The sequence below is a fragment of the Zootoca vivipara genome, chromosome 9 (assembly GCF_965207765.1).
Source record: "Zootoca vivipara chromosome 9, rZooViv2.hap1.1, whole genome shotgun sequence".
Classification (NCBI taxonomy): domain Eukaryota; kingdom Metazoa; phylum Chordata; class Lepidosauria; order Squamata; family Lacertidae; genus Zootoca; species Zootoca vivipara.
In genome coordinates, this window is record NC_142592.1 from 41,230,408 (window position 1) to 41,250,851 (window position 20,444).

Genomic DNA, 20,444 nt, shown 5'->3' on the forward strand with positions numbered 1-20,444 from the left:
TGGCGCTGCCGGCGGGGCTGGTGGGCAGAGGCGGAGGACAGCCCAGCGGAGCGCGAGTTCGGCGCCCGCAGCAGTCTCTTGCGCCCGAGCCGTGCGGAGTCCACACAGCCGCGCTGTGTGGGAGGGGGCAAGGGCTGACGCTCCCAACGTTCGGGAGACCTTTGCGCATGCGCAAAGCGGGGCGCATGCGCACAGCGCGGCTGTGGACTCCGGCGGCCGCCGTGCAGGGCGCATGCGCACAGCGCGGCTGTGCTCAAAGGTCTCCCGAACGTCGGGAGTCGTTCAGCGCCTGCCAGACCGCTGCAGCAACGGAGCCTCGGAAGGCTTCGCGGAGGCCGGGGCTTTGCTCCAGACCTCCGCGGAGGCCCCGATCCAAGCCTGGTTCCCTTCTCTCCCCCCCCCCGCCCACCCCCAGACTTCCCTCTTCTCCTCTAGGCGGCCGCTGGTTTTCTCCCCTTCGCCGCCGTCGCTTCAGGTTCACGTCTGCCTCCCCCACACACACACCATCAAAGCATTCTTGGCATATGGCTGTCAAGCCTCTGCTTAAAAACATCCAAAGAAGGAGACTCCACCACACTCCTTGGCAGCAAATTCCACTGCCGAACAGCTCTTACTGTCAGGAAGTTCTTCCTAATGTTTAGGTGGAATCCTCTTTCTTGTAGTTTTAATCCATTGCTCCGTGTCCGCTTCTCTGGAGCAACAGAAAACAACCTTTCACCCTCCTCTATATGATATCCTTTTATATATTTGAACATGGCTATCATATCACCCCTTAACCTTCTCTTCTCCAGGCTAAACATACCCAGCTCCCTAAGCCGTTCCTCATAAGGCATTGTTTCCAAGCCTTTGACCATTTTGGTTGCCCTCTTCTGGACACGTTCCAGCTTGTCAGTATCCTTCTTGAACTGTGGTGCCCAAAACTGGACACAGTACTCCAGGTGAGGTCTGACCAGAGCAGAATACAGTGGTACTATTACTTCCCTTGATCTAGACGCTATACTCCTATTGATACAGCCCAGAATTGCATTGGCTTTTTTAGCTGCTGCATCACACTGTTGACTCATGTCAAGTTTGTGGTCCACCAGGACTCCTAGATCCTTTTCACATGTACTACTCTCAAGCCAGGTGTCCCCCATCCTGTATTTGCGCCTTTCATATTTTTTTTGCCCAAGTGTAGTACTTTACTTTTCTCCTTTTTAAAATTCATCTTGTTTGCTTTGGCCCAGTTGTCTAATCTGTTAAGGTCATTTTGAAGTGTGATCCTGTCCTCTGGGGTATAATACGCAAGTGTGGTGTCAGTTCCCAAAGGTCAACAACTCTGGGGACCCCTTCCTAAAATATGTGATCAGTTTGCTGTAGTTTTTACTGTTTATTTTGATTTCACCTGGGCTCTGTAGCCCCGCCCACATTCCCACTTTGTGGCCCCTCCCCTCCCGTGCCTTGCCCCCGCCCCTTGCCCCCCCCTAGTTTTGATCCTGGGTACGCCCCTGGGGGGGAGCCTAATTGCAGTGTGATGCTGCTTTGTGGCTGGGGTGTCACAGCTTGGAAGGAGGGGTTAACTCTCCCTGCCCCATGCACTGCAAACACCATCCCGCAAATGTAGGATAACCAGCATGCTTAAGTCTTATTAATGCAGGAAGGAGTTAATTCCATAGACTAAGCTGTCCTGCCAGGCTTAGCTATGTCACTTCCCTTACCGAGGAAATAGGTAATCAAGTCTATTGTTCCTCCCCCTCCCCCAGTCTACCTTTGAATTCAATGTGTGAATAATGTTTGAGCTGGTTGCTCCAGCTCAACTGCATGGCTCTCACCAGCCACTCTTGTGTTCCTGTACCAATAATTTAGGAACTTTTACCACTTTGTAACTAAACTATGTTTTATTGGCTGTGCAAATTTTCAGCTGATGTATGTAAAAGCACATAAACCAAACTTTTGAAGAGTTTGTAAGTAAACCGTTTTTTAACTTACCAAACGTGTGGTTTTTTCCTATGCTGGGGTGGAAGAGGGAAATTTTGGAACTCACTTGGAAGGGCATATTTTTAGAGGTCTAACAGCCTATATTTCCAAACTTTACTGCATATTTTGTGACTTTAAATCTCTGCTAGGGTTCTCTCACCAAAGAGTTTTTCCCCCAAACTTGGATCCTGGTATACAGGATTTCATTCATATATATATATATATATATATATATATATATATATATATATAGCCATGAAATCCCCTCCCGCTGGCAATGAGGTTTCTGTTGTATATGACATTTGGGGTTAGAATCATGGAATTGTAGCGTTGGAAGGGTTCACGAAGGTCATCTAGTCCAACTCCCTGCGATTCAGCAATATTTTTGCCTGATGTGGGGCTCCAACCCACAACCCTGAGATTAAGAGTCTCCTGCTCTACTGACTGAGCACAGGGGCTGCAAGATTCCAACCCCAAACTGCATGGATCAATGGACCACAATCCTTTTCAACACTTTGTCATACTGATCCTCCATTATATCAATGAAAAAAATAGCTTTGATTATTCCCATAATAAATAATAGAACTGTTGTTGCTGCTGCTGCTGCTGCTATTCTACTACAAAGGTACCTTAGTGGTCAGTGTCAGATCTTGTTCCTAAATCAGATGCAGGAAATGAAGGGCTATACGTCTTTACAATATATATAGGTTTCTGAGCAACGAGCCACTGTAAGCATCCTTTCATTCCAGAATGGAAAACACATAGTCCTCCTGAAGTTCTCATCTCAGCATGTGCTTTAGCCCATCAAGGCACATAAGGGAATGACCGCTCCCCACATCAAATGGGGAGCGCCTTTTGCGTGTCATGCGCAACCCCCCCCCCATCCCAATGTGGCTCCCAGTAGTATGGGCTGTCTTCGCCCTCCCCAGGCTGGATACCTGGAGCTCCCTGCCTACCTCAGCCAATTGCCCAATCCCGCCTGGGGGGGGCGTTGCCAGGGGATCGGCCAGGTAGGGGGAAGGACCACCCTGCCCACACAACAGAAGGTGAATCTTACCTGTGAAGCATCAGTTGGCTCCAGAGCTTCTCCCACCCTCCCCTCCCTCAGTTAAGTCTTCTTTTGCAGGTTAACCTCTTCTACACCGGTACGCGGGCGCTGCTACATCATGGTCGCTGTTGAAGGGCCGGAAAGGAATTTTCCTGCATAGGCAGGTTTTGCCTTCCCCATAGCAAAACATCACAACTTTGGCGGTTTCAGGCCTTGGACGGAATCCTTTAGAGAGCCAGTGTGGTGTAGTGGTTAAGAGCGGTAGACTCGTAATCTAGGGAACCGGGTTCGCGTCTCCGCTCCTCCACATGCAGCTGCTGGGTGACCTTGGGCTAGTCCCACTTCTTTGAAGTCTCTCAGCCCCACCCACCTCACAGGGTGTCTGTTGTGGGGGAGGAGGGGAAAGGAGATTGTTAGCCACTTTGAGACTCCTTCGGGTAGTGATAAAGCGCGATATCAAATCCAAACTCTTCTTCTTCTTCTATCTTCCTAAAGGGGGGGACGTGAAGCGGTGACCCACGCCCCCCTTGCGGTGGTGATCCCAGGGTTCCCCGTTAAAGGGGTCTTGATGGGAGGCATTGGCCATATGCCAAGAGGTTGTCATTGTTCTCGCCTCCAGCGGCGGCAAAATGGTGGGGGGGGGCTCTCTGCTTGAACATAAGTTCTCCAGAGCCAGCCCAATTCCCACACATTCTGGATAACCCTGATGTCCCCCAGATGGGGACTGGGATGGATAAACGCCCAATGCCTGAGCCAAGGTCTCCTTACATCTGAAACTTAATAATGTTGTGGCCAATTTTAATCCCATAGCACGTTGTCTTGAGTCATTATTCACCTGGAGTCACCTGGAGTTGGGGGGACTCCACCTGTCCATGCAAGTCAAAAGGATTGCAGTGTTTTAAATATGTTCCAAAAATGTTTAACTTTATAATGCCCTGAATTAAAGTACATCTTGGTGAATCCTGGGTTTAAAAAGGTGAATCACTTAAAATATACAACAAGCCATGTGCACTTCAAAAATATTCTAGTGTTTCAAGCAAACAAGACTTAACAGAACGTATGGCTTTACAGTAACATCAATTTGTCAACTAAATTGTAGCAATAAATACTTAAAATCTCTACCTATAGACTTACATTTTGATCTGGTTTGAACTATACAGAAAACAAATACCAAATGAAAATCTGCTGTAAAATGTTGAACACTCAAAAATCTTTTAAAATCATTTTTCAAAATCCAAAACCAAAACATTTAAAGGGCATTACAGATGAACAATTCTTCGCCAAACTGAAAGAAACATTGACTTCAGATATGTAGGGGTTGGCAGCAGGGGAGGGGGGCAAATTATCGGGGAATGGGGGGCAGGAAAGAAAGTATATAGCCAGAGTGGTAGGAGGAGGGAAGGGGTTCGATAGAGATGAGTTATTCGTTCTTCTTTGTTTGTTTTTTCTTTCCTTTCTCTTCTTTGGGTAGAAATCTCTTTTTGGTCTGGACAATCATTCCCATACGGAAGCGTCCTCTTTTTCTCCCCCTTCTCTGGTGGGGGAGCATTACTGCCATCTGAAAGAGGACATCAATTCCCCCCCCCCCTTCGACTTCCAACACTTCAGATGAAGACACTATAGGGGGAAATCTGAATTTTCATTCTCCTCTTCAAGGTGCTGGTGGAGCCAGTGGAGGACAGGCAGGTTTGGGAGGGGGATTTGGTCTGCCATAGGCCTTTTTCCAGATCTGCGTCGCTTTCCATACTTCTCCCCACTACATATCTTTCCTCCCACCTGATCTCTTCCAGCTTTAACCTCAAACAGCAATCCTTACAGGCATCATCATCATCTTGGGGCACTGAAGGTGCTTTGGCTGTTGGTATTTGTCCACTCTGGGTGTGGGATATAGAGTATCCCACAGTTGCGTGTGCGTGGCGGTATTCTCCCCAGGAAATTCCTTATGTTGTTCTGCCTTATGCGGCCTAGCAGTGAGGTTCCCGGGAAGTTGAGCCCGCCCTCCACAGCTGGGTGATTGACGCTCCAGGCTAACCAATAGTTCTTCTGGGTTGGGCGGAGCTCTCAATGGGCCTGCTATGCACACTCCTCAATCAATCAATCAATCAATCAATTTGTAAGCTACCTTTCCAAAGCTAAAACCATGCTAAAGGTGGCTTACATCGTTGTGGGCTTTGTTACTGTAAGGGCAAGTCGTTGGTCGCCATCTTAGTTAAGGGCAACATGGCAGGGGTCGGCCATTTTAGCTGGCCCATGTGACTCAATTGAAGTGAAGGTGTCCACGCAAGTGTGTTTTAAGCAAAGGCTCAGTGGAACTTGGTAGCAGGAGCCCATGGCTTTTTTAGGGAAGCATATCACACACTGAGTCCCATGGATGAGACCTAGCATGAGAATGAGATCTATTCTTCAGCCAGAACCAAAGAATACAACAGAAAGGTTATCCGTTAACCATCATTTTGTTTGAAACTGCGAGTAAAGGAGTCCTTGATTGCTCTAGCTTCACATTTCACAGTAATCTGTGTCAAGAAAAATACATGCTGATAGTTAAAGCCGCTGCAGTTGCGAACTTCACTTAAGAATCTCCTGCCAGGAATCTCCTGCCACCCAGTTTACTTCTGTGTCAATTTGCATGAAGAAAGAACTATTTGGTATAACGGACTCTGGAGCCGCACTATCGTAAGTGCACATGCCTCGGCCCAGGAGCCCCTGGGAATTGCAGGAAGGCTCCTACTGTTTCAAATGCAAATGTGACACAAATTATAGATGTTCCTTACATGAAGTAATTTGGCACTTCATGCTGAAGTTATAAAAGCAATTGTGAAAAGGTATGAGATTGCAAGAACTGCTGGGTTTGGGCTATTCTCTAGGGCTTTTGTCTTATTATTATTTTAAAAGTTATCATGCAAGTTGCCATAATTTTTCTGGGGAGGTTTCCGGCCCCACCCCCACCCCTACCCCCCGCTGATTATATTTTCCTGTTAAGAAAGCAGACACGCTTTTGCATGTATAACAGGCTGCGTTTGGGAACCTCAGGCCTGGGGTCCAAACTTCTGGAGAGGCAGAGTTGCAGCCTCTAGGCCCTTCTCACTAGGCCTCATGACTCTTATAAGCTACACTCCCTGCCTCTGCCATATCCCCTCTCTCCAGGCCAAGGCCCTCTCCTCCTGTCTTGCTGTGCACCCTTCCTCAAGTGCTTCTGTCCATCTGGAATGTGCCCTTGAACCATCCCCCACAAGTGTCCCTGAAAAAACAAGGCATCCTGTTTTTCCCTGCGAGAGCACAGCAGCCATTTTGGGCTCCATGATCTTACGTGGGTCATGTGACTCACACGGGAGCATGACCAGTAAGACATGTTGAACTGTTATAATCCTTTTTGCTTACCTGGATGGAGGGTGGAAAGATGAGGGTGCTGGTGTAGAAATCTCTGGCTTTTCTGTGGCTGGAAGGTAGCCTGATGTACACACACACACTTATACCATACCTCTTGTTCTGCCAACATTTGGACCCACCTACTTTTTTTCTCTCAGCCTAGGGTTGCCATACGTACGTATGCCATATCCTGGACATATACAGACTACTGCAGCCGGCAGCAGTCTCCGTTTGGAAATAGGTAAAAATGTCCAGGAAGATTCAGACATATGGCAGGCAGCCCATGTCGGCAGTGCTGTTTTGGCAGAAAAATACCTTGAAAACGTCGTTTTTACTTCTTCTTTTTCTTTTTTGCAATTTAGCCTGAAAAGCTCACCAGCTTTGTCCCCTCCTACTCTCACCCTGCCCACCATTGCTGCATGGCTCCTGTCATGTGGCCCCCAAGTGGAAAAAAGGCTTGCCAACCCTGGCTCAGTCACTAATACCCCCAGTTAAAGTAGTGAGGCTGGAGGAGAATTGACGCCAGTCACAGTGTCCCATTCTGAAACAGATGGGCTAGTTGCCTGGCTTGGTGCAAGGCAAGTTTTTAATCTACACCCAGAGGATATGTCCACAAAGAGCCTGGCAGGCTCTGGATCAGTACTCATAAGAAAAGATTATACGTTGTGCAATGGAGAACAACAGATGAATTCCCCACAGGTCAGTTATTTGGGAAATGAATACATAAAGAAGAAAGACCCTGGAAGGCCAGAAAAATGGAAATAATAGCAACAGTGACGTGTTGGCAGCAGCCCAGATGCCCACACAGTTGCCCACACAGTAGCCCACTTATAATATGGCTTAATTGTTTCTCCATTGCTAATAGTTATGTATCTATTGTTGGTTTTGAGTTTCAGTTGTGTTTCAATGAGTTGAAAAAGTGGGGTAGATGTTTTTACAAATAAATGAAATCAAATGAAATGAAATGAAGGGCAGCTGGAAAGAAGCATGATCCAGACAACCAAAACACATCCACATTGTACATTTTGGCAGACAGCCCCCCAAAATTCTGATTCGAAAACAAATGATAAGATATTCTCTCTGCCCTCTTCTCCTTCCCCTTATAAAACGTGAATAAATTCTTGTTGTCAGTTTGGTTTCCTGTTAGTGCTAGACCAGGCTTCCTCATCCTCGACCCTCCAGATGTTTTTGGCCTACAGCTCCCATGATCCCTAGCTAGCAGGACCAGTGGTCAGGGATGATGGGAAGTGTAGTCTCAAAACATCTGGAGGGCCGAGGCTGAGGAAGCCTGTGCTAGACCAAAGCCTCGTATTAGGTTCAGTAAAGCTTCAAGTGCAATTGAGATTTTTTAAAAAATGATGTTGGGGACACCGGAGCTGGTCCCCAACACTGGTGTTCGTGACACAACTCACAGACTATATAACCATGAAAATTGTTCAGCCCCATTCAAGAAAAACTGAGCTCTGTCAGCAGATGAAAGAACAAAGCTGTTTCCCCTTGCAGTTTTAAGTGCTGAGAAAAAAAGGCATCCGTCAAACAGAAGCCTGTTCCATCCTGAGCAGGGAGGCTTGTGCAACAAATGAACAGCAAGGGCACATACCTTGCAGTGTCTGGAAAGGCAAGCAGGTGCAAAGGGTAAGCAACGTGTGGACTGAAACAACACATGATAAAAGTGTCAGAATTATACCCACAGAAACAACAGCTCAGGATCTTTACTCATGATGCCGCTGCTTAATTTCCCTCCATACCTTTTCTAGAACACTCACGGATCTCCTGAAACAGCCAGGAGGACATGGACCATCTGACATCTTGCCAGAGAGCCACATTGGCAGTGTGCAGGTCCAGATTGGTGATGGGTTTTCTCGATCTCCCAGGAATAGCACAGGTAAGATAATCACAAAGTCCTCAGCTGTGTGCATGTTAACAGCTTAAATCACAGCTAGGCCGTTCTCCTTCTCCCTGCCAAAAATCTAGGAACTGCAATTAAGGGCACTGTAGAGTGGGGGTAAACTACAGGTCCCATGATTCTTTGGGGGAAGGCATGTGCTTTAAATGTGTGGTATTGTATGCAGCCTGTGTAGGGAAAAACTTTATTTGTATACAGAATATCCCAGGTTCACGGGTTGCCCATCCTAGAGGGTTTGGTGAAAATTCACACAACCAGCTTGGTTCAGGGGGGGTGGGGTGAAACAACCCAAAAGACGACTTCTACGCACTGAGTGTGCAAGGAAACACCTAAGTCTCCTTCCCTTTCAGCATGGCAGGGATAGAAACCTCAAGTCCTAGAAATGAACAATGCTACACCTGCTGGTCACTTTCCTGCTGCCTGGCTCTTAAAGGCACAGGACCACCCTTCAAGGTTCTGCAGCAGCACCTTTTGTTAAGAGGGTTGCCATGTGGAAGCATTCCTGAAGCCTCATCACACATGGTCTGTGTGGAGCAGGGACAGCCCCCCCCACACACACACCTCACGTCCTCGCATGGCCTATATAATGCCTATCCTCTACCCTCAATATGCCAAGCTGCCATCAGTCTAAGCACTACTTGGTATGAGTAAAGGAAGAAAATATATTCTCCCTCTCTTTTTGTTGAATGTTGCATGCCATTCCATATTTAGAACCTACCTTTCCTCCCCAAAGGCAGCCTAAGGCGGCTAAGGGGGACACACACACACACAAATGCAATCAATGCATCCACATCAGTATCAACTGTACAACAAACTTACCAAGTGCATAAATGCCTACATAATGTATGCAAATGTATACAAACGGTAATCCAGTAGCACTGCCCCATTAAATGATTCCGGCAGAGCATATGTGCAAGAGGCAGAAACACGAAGCCTTCCTGCTACGCTGCCTCCATGCTGGGAGTGGCAGTGGGGTGAGGGGGTGGGGAGAAGCTGTACCTGTTGAAATTCTACCTGTTCACTTATTTTTGGAAGCACATAGGAGCCCTGGGCAGGGAGGGGGGTTAGCAAATGCCCATCACCAATATGATGATGATGATTATTTTATTTTTTATATCCTGTCCATTTGGCTGGGTTTCCCCAGCCACTCTGGGCAGCTCACAGCATATATCAGAACATACTAAAACATCAAACATAAAAACTTCCTGATACAGGGCTTCCTTCAGATATCTTCTAAAAGTCAGATAGTTGTTTATTTCCTTGACATCTGAAGGGAAGGCCCACTACCGAGAGGACCCTCTGCCTGGTTCCTGGTAACCTCACTTCTCGCAGTTAGAGAACCTCCAGATGGCCCTCAGAGCTGAACTGAATGATGGGGGAGGAGATACTCCTTCAGGTATACTGGGCCAAGGCCGTTTAGGGCTTTAAAGGTCAGCACCAACACTTTTAATTGTGCTTGGAAACACACTGGGAGCCAATGAAGAGTGTGGTCCCAGTGGCCACTCCCAGTCACCAGTCTAGCTGCTGCATTCTGTATTAGTTATAGCTTCTGAGTCACCTTCAAAGGTAGCCCCACGTAGAGTGCATTGCAGTAGTCCAAGAGGGAGACAACCAGAACATGCACCACTAGTGAGACAATCTGCGGGCAGGTAGGGTCACAGCCAGCATACCAGATGGAGCTGATAGACAGCTGCCCTGGACACAGAATTGACCTGTGCCTCCATGGACAGCTGTGAATCCAAAATGACTCCCAGGCTGCGCACCTGGTCCTTCAGAGGCAGTTACCCCATTCAGGACCAGGGAGTCCTACACACACACACACACACACACACACACACACACAGCCTGTCTCCCAGAAACAGTACTCCTGTCTTGTCAGGATTCAACCTCAATCTGTTAGCCGCCATCCATCCTCCAACCGCCTCCAGACACTCACACAGGACCTTCACTGATTTCACAGGTTCAAATAGATGATAGTTAGTGGGCAGCATAGAAATATTGTTAAATATTAAGAATAAGAATACTAATATTGGAACAGATAGTTTTCTGACTTAACTGTTCATGAGCATTTTGTAAAGGGAACAATTGGCAGGAATCCTTTCCCTGTATCTTTTCAGCCTCTGCTGCTCTTGAGCGGGGTGGGGGGGGTGGGATTCCCCTGCGGAGAAATGCAGCTGGTCATCGGGGGGGGGGGCATGTGTGACCTCTGGCAATGTCAGCCCCCACATTTTGCAAGGTGAACAGTCGCCAGGGTGAAAACCATCTGAGCGCACCAGTGACTAGATGTGGGCAGGATTCCCCCACATGCACACTTCCCCCAAACATTTTACACATAAAATCTCTTCCTTGCTAATTCTTGTGGTGGGTGGGGGTGGGCGCTGGCAGGCAAGGGGCTATCTCTGCTCCGATTTACATCCAGCTGATGGAGGGGGATGGTTTGCTGCTGCTTCTCTTTGTGTTGTGACTCAGTTCTGCCTGGGGCCGAGAGAGCGCTCTGTCTCCTCCTCTCTTGTTTGCCCATGACACTTGTCCCAGTTTAAATACAGATTTCCTCCCTCCTCTCCCTGCCTCCCTCCCCATCATTGGTTAACTGAACATTGGTTAACTGAAGTGAGAACTGATGAGTGTCACTCGCTTGAGGCCCTGAAGAATGAAATCTGAGCGATAACCACATTGGCAGCCACTGCCAGGGGTATCATTCGGATCATCGTCATAATCACCGTTGCCTAATACTGCCGGGCCCCCAAATCCTTAATTAAAGCTGGGATCCATTCCCCCCGATATGCTTTGCAAAATGCACAAACTCTGCCCTAAAGGTTTTGCTGTCACAAGATTAACCGGCAGCAGGTGGTGAGGTGAGAAAAGAATTACACAACGCAAGCAAATCAATAGACTCTGGAAAGCCTCGTCCTGTGTTCCAAAGGCTGTTGGCTGTAATACTGTTGCGCTTATCCCAATCTCTGAGCAGCGAGAGGCTTCAGAGGTTCCTATGCTTAACCAGGAATCAGTGTCCTTGGATTGAAGGTCAATGGAGACTGTGGCGTTTTAGCATATATAGTTTTATTTACACATGTATACAACCTGAGCATAAGATGGAGGGGTTCACAGCATTAACCCTTCCAACAGATCTTGCTTCCCCACCAGGTTTCCAGGGAAGCCCCTAGTCTAGGTTGCCACCTTTGGGACAAGTGGGGGGGATTGGGGGGCTGAAAAATACTTTACCTGGTGCAAAATGAAATGACCACAAAGCAATCTGTTACAATGGGTTCTTTCCAATGCTGGTCACACTCATAGAGCAGACCCAATGAAAGTTATGGATCTAAGTTTGCCATGCACATTAATTCCAATGACCCACCTGCTGAATTTCTGTCTGTCAGAAGAATGGTAAACGTAGAAACCCAGCCAAAGAAAGAAAGCGGTGGAGAGAGCAACACATTCTGTTTCTTTTCCTAACAGAGCTTTGCCTTCAACATCCCTTGCCATATAGCTGCTAATGCCAATTCGTTCACACTGACATAGTCAGACAACCACTAGGGTTTACATCTTTTCTTGTCACATAATTGAGGCGTTTTAAAAAGAATTCATCTGTTACCTATAGGCAATCATAGAATTGTAGAGTTTGAAGGAACCCTAAGGGTCATCTACTCAAACCTCCTGTGATGACCTGGCATTGGAGGTGGGTTGGAGGTGTTTGTCCTTCTCCATCAACTGCTGTTACCTCCAGGTGTCTGTCCGCTGTGCCTCACTGGCTCTCTGCCTGGCACGAGGTCCACTTTCTTGGGATACAGAATTTTGCAATTCTGCTCCCACTTGGGAGGGCCTAGGACACTGAGCGGATTGTGCCGAAGAAGCCTTACCTTGCCACCTCTTTCTTCTTCCAGACAAGAACCACTTGAACAATGCCGTGGTTAACCCCTCCAGCGTCTCACAGATTGGGCTGTCGCATTCACACAACAACCGGCTGCAAATGGCAAGCACGCTGCCACACCAAGCACCCGACTATGCCAAGTATGCAACTCTCAAGGCTGTAGGTAGGTACTGTGGCACTGCGTCTCCTGTCGGGCAAAGTAAAGTTGGCATTTGTTGGAGGCAGGCTGTGAGAGCTGCTTGCCCCAGTGTGGTGTGCTATATGTCCTTATATTTGTACCCATCCGTCCATTGCTGTGTATGGGGTGACATCAACATTGCACCTTTGTTGTCTAGGGGCAGGGAACCTTAGGCTTGGGAGCCCAAACATGGGCCAAGCTTTTCCGTTTGGCCATAGTCCAGACCATGCCCCTGCCCTGGGCATGCTTCACACCCTCCTTGGGTGTTTTTGCCCAGCTGGAATGTGTTCTTGGACTGTTGCAATGTCTCTCGCTTGTCTTGATGGAGAGATGTTTGCATGGGGTGTGCCTAGGAACCTCTGACAGAACGTAGCCTCCTGTGCAGAGGTGAGATGGCCTCTGACATGTATGGAGGCAGGTGGGGGATTGTAAGGTTGTGCACAAGGAAGTGGGACCATTGGGCTGGACCAAATTTTCCCCACCATGTTGCTGGCCTTCCATTTTGTTGGGTAGTAGCTGGAGAAACTGGGGAGAAACTGGATTCAGGTCACATTTAAAGATAAACATAATTCCACTTTCCAAAACAACACATGAACTGGAATGCTGCCACCTTTTGAAACTCATGCTTTCCCAAATTTTGCAGTGCAGTTTTCCAGCCATGCAATGTGACAAAAGTTCATATACGAGGGGGACATGTGCATAAAAAGCATATATTAGTGGATAAAATTATGCATTATATTAGGGTAAATTGTGTTGTGAAAAATGTGTTTTAGGCAAAATTGCATACGAAAACGTGCATATTAGCAGTTCGTATGTAAATGCTGGTGCATATTAGTGAGGACTTTGGCTGTTGTTGGTGTTTTTTTTATAAAAAAAAATACAAACTGATGTGAAACTGTGGAGAAGTGAGACATGAGAAACTGAGAGAAACCAAAATTCACAGATTCACCCATCGCTACTAGTAAATGTTGGATTTCACTAATGCCAGAGGAGGATTGAATGAGGTGGGAAAGAAAGGAAAGTGATTGCAGGGGAAGAAAAACATGAGCTAAGACTGAAAAGGGAGCTGTTTTGGAGAGATGAATAAGTCATGAGCTGAGGGCAAACAAAGTGAGTCTCGTGGCCCAACTACAGTGGGGGTGTTGAATACAGAGCAGATGACTAAGAGCTGATGACAAAAATAATTTAACGTGGATTAGTTGCCCTTTAACAAATATTAATCACCCCTTTATGCAATTATTATTCCTCACACTTTGGAAGAGTTTTTAAGGCCTTAAGACAGCCTTCGACGGCATGGTGCCCTCCAGATGTTTTGGTCTACAGCAGCTTCAATGAGTATAGCTGTGTAATGCTAGGGGTGGATGGGAGTTGTAGTTCAAAACACTTGGGGGACACCAGGTTGGCAAAGGGTGGATTAAGGCATGTGATGGATTCTACCAACAGGTAACAGCTGGAGAGCCTCCATGCACCAGCCTATGACATAGAGAATGGGTGAGCACCTCAAATCACTCTGAGCCATTTCTTCAGCTTTTAACCTATTCAAGAAGGCCTCATTGTTATGGTAACCACAAACAAAGTTATTTAAAATAAAGGCCTATGAAGAAAGCCAAAGCCTATCTAGCTGTACTCACAGGTGTTCAAAACAATGGTGGCTTTTCCTGCCAACATCAAAAGGCATGCAGGTTTGCTCTTTGATGTAATTATATATAAGACTTTGTATCATTCTTATCTACATTGTTGAAATCTACCCTTTTGTTGACCATGGCTTGGCTTGCCTATCATGTTAAGCCAAACCATCGCTTTGCACAAACCTCTGAGCTCTAGGAGAGGAGGTTGTGACTGCTTTGCTCCTCCTTGTACATTCTGCTGCTGTGCTATGTCATGGGTTGGCTTAGCATATCCTTTGAATCTGGGCTCACGGTTCAGCCGTCTCTAGACTAACCACAAGTTGTAACCAAGGTTTGTCCTATGGTTCACAGCTTGTGGCTTGTTCAGGAGAGCTAAACCACAAACCTGGGTTCAAGACAACTTGGCCAAGCCAAACCCTGGCTTAGCTGAGCACAGCAGGAGGACTCTGGGAACCTGCACAATCCTGCAATAATGTGTGGTTTAGCTTAGCCTGACACACAAACCAAGACTGCGTGTGTCTAATGCTTTCAGCAGACCTGACATTAACCTTCTCCTGCTTATGTACAGATGGAATTAGTTAACATTTAACATCCCTCTAGTGATACTCACAAGCAGGATGGTTAAATGGTTAGAGAGCTGTCAGGAGAGCCATTACAACCTTAAGAACGTTTTGTCCTTCGTTTTCTGCTCTGTTCCATATATTCCCTTCCAGAAAGTGCTCCTGAGGAATTCTACAAGCGGTTTCCTGTGGTGGACATGCCGCCATCAGCCACGCTGTCCTTTCCTCCCCTGACGCTACACCAGAAAGACGTTTCTTCCTTTCAGGACGGCTGTGCTCTGATTGGCTTGGCAACACCAGGACAGAAGGCCAAAGTGATGAAAGCCAGTGCCCACACACTGGCAGGCAGCCCGGCCTTCAAACCAGGGTGGGATCCCAACCACCCCGACCTTCGACGGCAGGCCTACACCACCAAGCGCCAGTTCAGCATCGAGAAGCTCCCTGAGGTCTTCAGCCAGACGCCCACCCACTATGCCCAGCAGCAGCGGCCCTTCTCCACCAACAGCAAGACGGAAGTCACCGTCTAGAGCAGACCTCCTCCTCAATCTCCCCTCCCTTTGAAATATTCAAGCAGCCTGTGAGGTGCGGCCTGCCTTGTCAAGCTGGAGCACCTAGTGTTGACTTGGCAGAGCAGCTCCCTCCTCTTGGCTGGCACTGCTAGGTTCTGTGAGAGAGCGAGGGAATTAGGAAGGAAGCTGAGGGATTGCCTGCAGCTCCTAACAGAACTTGCCCATTTGCTGTGGCCCTCTGTTTTCTGCATCCTGACAGAACTCGGCCAGCATGCATGGTGAAACCGGCATGCATGTCGCTCCACAATTCGATGCACGACTCTTGTTTGTAGCTCACGTCTTCATCACATCGCACATCCCAGAATGGTCAGCACCTGAGGACTCCACTACTGTTCTGCATGGAGATGCATCAAAGGGAAAGGGAGGGGGGGGGTAAATAAAATATATCCTTCTTTTCCCCTCGCCAAGAAAGGCCAAGTCAAAGGACAAGACAAACTGCTGCAATAATTAACCAGAACATTGTGTTTGAACATTTGCCCAATATAACATTCCTCTTCTGCCTTTCCCGGTGGTTAAACAAATGCAAAATAAAATAAAATAAATGGGAATACAACAATGAAAGCAGTAATAAACTGTTCAAAAAGGGCTGGAAGAAAATTTTACACAGTTCCCTTTGTTCTTTGCTTGATTCTTGTCCTTCTCTATCAAACCTTTTGGTTTAAGGCCATTTGTTAATATTTCTTGTTGCATATAAATCCTTATATACTGCTGACATGTTTTTTTTTTTGCCTGCCACTCAAAGAGTCACTATCGTGGATCCTTAACAGGGGGGTTGAAAAAGAGGAGGGGGCATTGCTTTCTAGGGGATATTTCCCACCAAACTCTGAGAAAGGGTAGTGCTTCCTGTCATGAAGGTACGGGAAGAACCGTGCTGTGAAGAGTGTGGAAGAGTGTGTGTGTCAGGAGACAGTGTGACTTGTGTACCTTGTTAGTGGCATTGCCCATGGAGTCTTGTAGAAATGTCAGCCATAAGTTGGAAAATCAGCTCTCTTATTTAAGGTTTGATCTAGCAAACCAAAAAGGAACCAGTGTGACTGGAGTTGGTGGTTCACCACAATAGCAGGAGATGGCTTTCATTTCACAACACTGAGTAGGAAATATGTGCACAGACTCATAAAATGAGCCAGACTTTCTGATTTGTCTTGGTTTACAGTCAGCAAGCAGCATGTTGTCCTTCTCTATCAAACCACTGTTTGCTGTGCCACCATTTCTCTCTCCCTCTTTGCTCCTCTCCAGCGCAAGGGGAATAAACAAGCCAGGAAACCTTGGTTTCCTATTACACCCAAACTAGGGATTGCGATGTGTTGCTCCCTAATAAGCCATAGTCAGCAAGCCAACAACAAATCACCTGGCAATCATGTCTTGTTAGGGAGCTTGTGTTCCAAATTCAGGCATACTGTTAGAAACTGGGGAATGCCTTCTGCTGACAAGGGCCTGGTGGTCAGCTTTCAAATATTGGCATAAGTTCAATGTTTTTAAATTGGGCACAGAGTTACTCCTTCATTTATCTCAGGATGAGTACTTAAGCTGTTGGTCCAAGCTTGTTGCCCCCCAAAAAGCTGCTTCAATTGGTTTGTCTCCAGACCTTCTTTTACATATGGGTTATGACACTGCTCTAAAATCAATAAAACCAGGCACCTCCAAACTTCAGCCCTCCAGATGTTTTGGACTACAATTCCCATCTTCCCCGACCACTGGTCCTGTTAGCTAGGGATCGTGGGAGTTGTAGGCCAAAACATCTGGAGGGCCGCAGTTTGGGGATGCCTGAGTAAAACAAAGACTCTGGGATTTTGCCTTCTGTGATCTGTGGCCCCCCTCATTCTCATCTTGCTCACCAAGTGCTGTGAATATGCAGTATGCCAGGTCATTTTACACAATATTTAAAAAATTTGCCAGTCACCAATTATGGTAGACTTTTTACTAAGGCCAGACTTAAGTGTTTCCTTCTGAAATGTTCCAAGGTAGATTTGCTGGTGTCCCTTATTTCACATGATTATGTCCTTGTACTAACCAGGAAGTAGAATGCCTGAAGCACATTCTCCTGTCCTGTAGAATATATAAGCAGGTCCAACAACATTTGAAAAACCCACTAATGGCAAATCTACCAGGAAAACCTGCCAATTCTATGCCAAGTTCCTACTAGGCATTAAACTTCCCAGTGTGATTTTGGCCATTGTCAAATTTCTGTCTGAGGTGGTCAGGATCAGAGATAAATTTGCATTAGACAAAAGTCTGAAAAAAGCATAGTCTTAATGATTTGTCCAAGTAGTCTGTGTACAGTACTTTTTAATGTATTTTATATGCACTGAATTTTGTCATTTGGGTCTTTGGACAGCAATAAATACAGTAATTGATTGATTGATTGAACAAGCCACAATTCCTGATTCAAAGAAATTGGGAAGCCACACCTTCCTGGCTTGCCTACCCCAACTCACACAAAGGGAAAAGCAAAGCGGAGAGATTGGAGAGCGAGCACCAGCATATTGCTCATTCATTAACTACAATAAGTCTGACTTATTGTTATGTGCAAATGCAGCTTATGATGTTTTGATCCAACAAAGTCTGGACACAACATGTTCCTCTGCTTGGTGTGACTGGAATTGGAGTCAACCTCTGGTGCATCTTCTCTCACAATGGACCGAAATCTCCCTTTTTTGGTACAAACTTAACCCTAGCTGTTTACCGTTCCCAAGCTGGCACCCTCCAGCTGTTTTGAATGACAGCCCACAGCCAGCAAAGGGAGATGTTGTCCAGGACATCTGGAGGGTGCAAGGTTGGGGAAGGCTGGCATATACAAATGCTGACTTTTCATATGGTGCTACCACAGAAGCAACCAGGAGGGTGCTTACTTCAGAGGCAAACTGGGGGAAGCACCAAGAGTTGGTGCTGACCTTTAAAGCCCTAAACGGCCTCAGTCCAGTATACCTGAAGGAGCGTCTCCACCCCTTTGTTCTGCCCACTGAGGTCCAGCGTTGAGGGCCTTCTGGCGGTTCCCTCGCTGCGAGAAGCCAAGTTACAGGGAACCAGGCAGAGGGCCTTCTCGGTAGTAGCACCCACCCTGTGGAACGCCCTCCCACCAGATGTCAAAGAGAACAACTACCAGACTTTTAGAAGACATCTGAAGGCAGCCCTGTTTAGGGAAGCTTTTAATGTTTAACAGACCATTGTATTTTAATATTTTGTGGGAAGCCGCCCAGAGTGGCTGGGGGAACCCAGCCAGATGGGCGGGGTATAAATAATAAATTATTATTATTATTTATTATTATAATGGATCACATCCAGGAAATCAGCCAGTTCTCTTTCTGAAGTACATAGCAGCAAGTCGCTGGGGAACCTTTTGTCAAATAATTCAACCTGCAGAAGTGGTGGCGGTGGCTGGATCACAGAGCATGCTCTTTACCTAATCTGAAAGATTGTGGGTGGTGCAATTATGGGGCAAGAGAGGCGGTGGGACCAGCATTCAGCTGCAGAGACAGCTAGAGTGTTTTAGAGGATAGGACCTGAGCCAATGGGTTCAAATGACAAGAAAGGAGTTTCTGACCAAACATTAGGAAGAACTTTCTGACAGTAAAAGCTGTTCTAAAGTGGAACTGGCTCCCTCAGAAGGTGGTAGACTCTTATTCACTTAAAAAAAAAGAGAGAGGTTGGATGGTCATCTGCCAGGGATTCTTTAGCTGTGATTCCTGCAGTGCAGGGGTTGGATTAAATGACCTCTGGGATCCTTTCCAACTCTACAGTTCTATGATTTCCCTCTGGACCTCTCACAGGAAATTGTGTCCAGTGAAGTACAGTAATTGCAAGTGTTGCTTCTTTCCACTGCCACCAGGTAAAATAATTTTTTTTTTATCCTGGCTGTCTCTCACCAAACAGGCTAAAATCCCCTCAAGGGCACTTCAAGGCATTTTGGAACTAGGCTTAAGCATGAAGCGGTGAAAAGAATTGAGACTACAAAGTGTTATGAATTTAGATTAACAGTTTACTTAGGTTTTTTTTAATGTATGTACTTAGGAAAAAGATTTAACATAGGAACAGCATACACAGCTTGCCTCCCACTTGGAGCAGAAGACCAAATAAACAAAGGATTAAATACAAATCTACTTTCCCTATCCTGATATACCGGTAGGCCCTAAGATTACAAAATTGTGTGATAGTCCTGCATACAGCCTCCAGGCTGACCATATGTTATTTAGTCTTTCATTCTCAACTGCCACCTTGATCTAATTCTCAAAGCATGTCACTGGCAGATACAGCCTAGAGCTACATTAATTCCTGCTCATCCCAATCCACAAAACCTCAAAAAAGTACTGTGTCTTCTTCCCAACAGCAAAGCACCACATTCTCAATGATTATTTTCCTTCCAATTGGATCCCTGGACACTTTAGGTTTAGGCTTAACAAGTTAACCTCCTTATCCTCAAATCAAGATTCTGTATTATTGTACAATACAACGAAGCAGTTCGTCTCCTTTACACACCTTAAAAGTCTAACAAGTCTTTAAGTCTTTGCCTTCCTGGATTAGCCTCCTCCCCTCACACTTCAGTTGTGTCAGGAATGGGCCAGATTTATTTTAGATAGATAGGCACATCTGTTCTATAAAATCTTGTTTTTGTTTCATTTGGGCTTGAGAAATCTGAAGTGAATTCTAGTACCAGGAAAGCAAATGCCACAATAAACTGGTTCGTCTTTAAGACGCTACTAGAACACTTCATTGTTTTGGACTGCAGCAAACAAAGATGGCTGCCCTTCTGGAAATATGGTTGGCACCTTTTTGGGGTTTCTGCTATAACAACTGTGTTCAGGCATAAATTTATTAGGCTGGGGACTATACAGGTAAAGAGGTGTAGGCCTGGTGAGGACATGGAGGCACATACCTAAGGAACCCCAAGTGCATTTGGTCTGTACTTTTTTGTCCTTTGTTAAATAATAAAATTTCCTAGAAGATCTCATTGTCTGGGTATATGCGTTTCTGAGGATCTATGTGTTCATGAAGCCTCCTCTCCTCAGAATTCAACCTCGTGGGAATTGGCATTTTCATTTTTGATAGATAGGCACATACATTTTGAAAAACTTTGCTTTTATTCAAATCTGGGCTATGGAAATTTATATAATAAAACACCAGGTGTCCCAACATGAATGAAGCTTGGCAAAATGCCATTCTTGGCATATACAAAACTTGCTGTATTTCGTTCCTCACATTTCAAGCTCTTTTGAGGCTGCTTTCATAGAACTCTCTTTGAAGGCACATCGTAATATGATTCACATCACCCAACAAGAGGTGAAGGACACACAGTGATGAAGGACACACAGCAGATTCCAAAACTCTTTGTCCACATTATCCTGGCAAGACCTAGAACAGCACTGCGGGG

The 20,444-nt window shown here is 46.3% G+C and overlaps 1 protein-coding gene across 1 annotated transcript in view; it reads left to right on the forward strand.

Moving 5' to 3' along the window:
• SHISA8 (shisa family member 8) overlaps positions 1 to 17,438 on the forward strand; it is a 35,379-nt gene extending 17,941 nt beyond the window's left edge. Inside the window, exons 2-4 of the mRNA XM_035128044.3 lie at positions 8,128 to 8,255; positions 12,158 to 12,307; positions 14,664 to 17,438. Of these exons, the coding sequence (XP_034983935.2) occupies positions 8,128 to 8,255; positions 12,158 to 12,307; positions 14,664 to 15,037 (652 nt within the window). The 3' untranslated portion in view covers positions 15,038 to 17,438. The remainder of the gene's footprint in view (positions 1 to 8,127; positions 8,256 to 12,157; positions 12,308 to 14,663) is intronic.
• Positions 17,439 to 20,444: the final 3,006 nt, after the last annotated feature.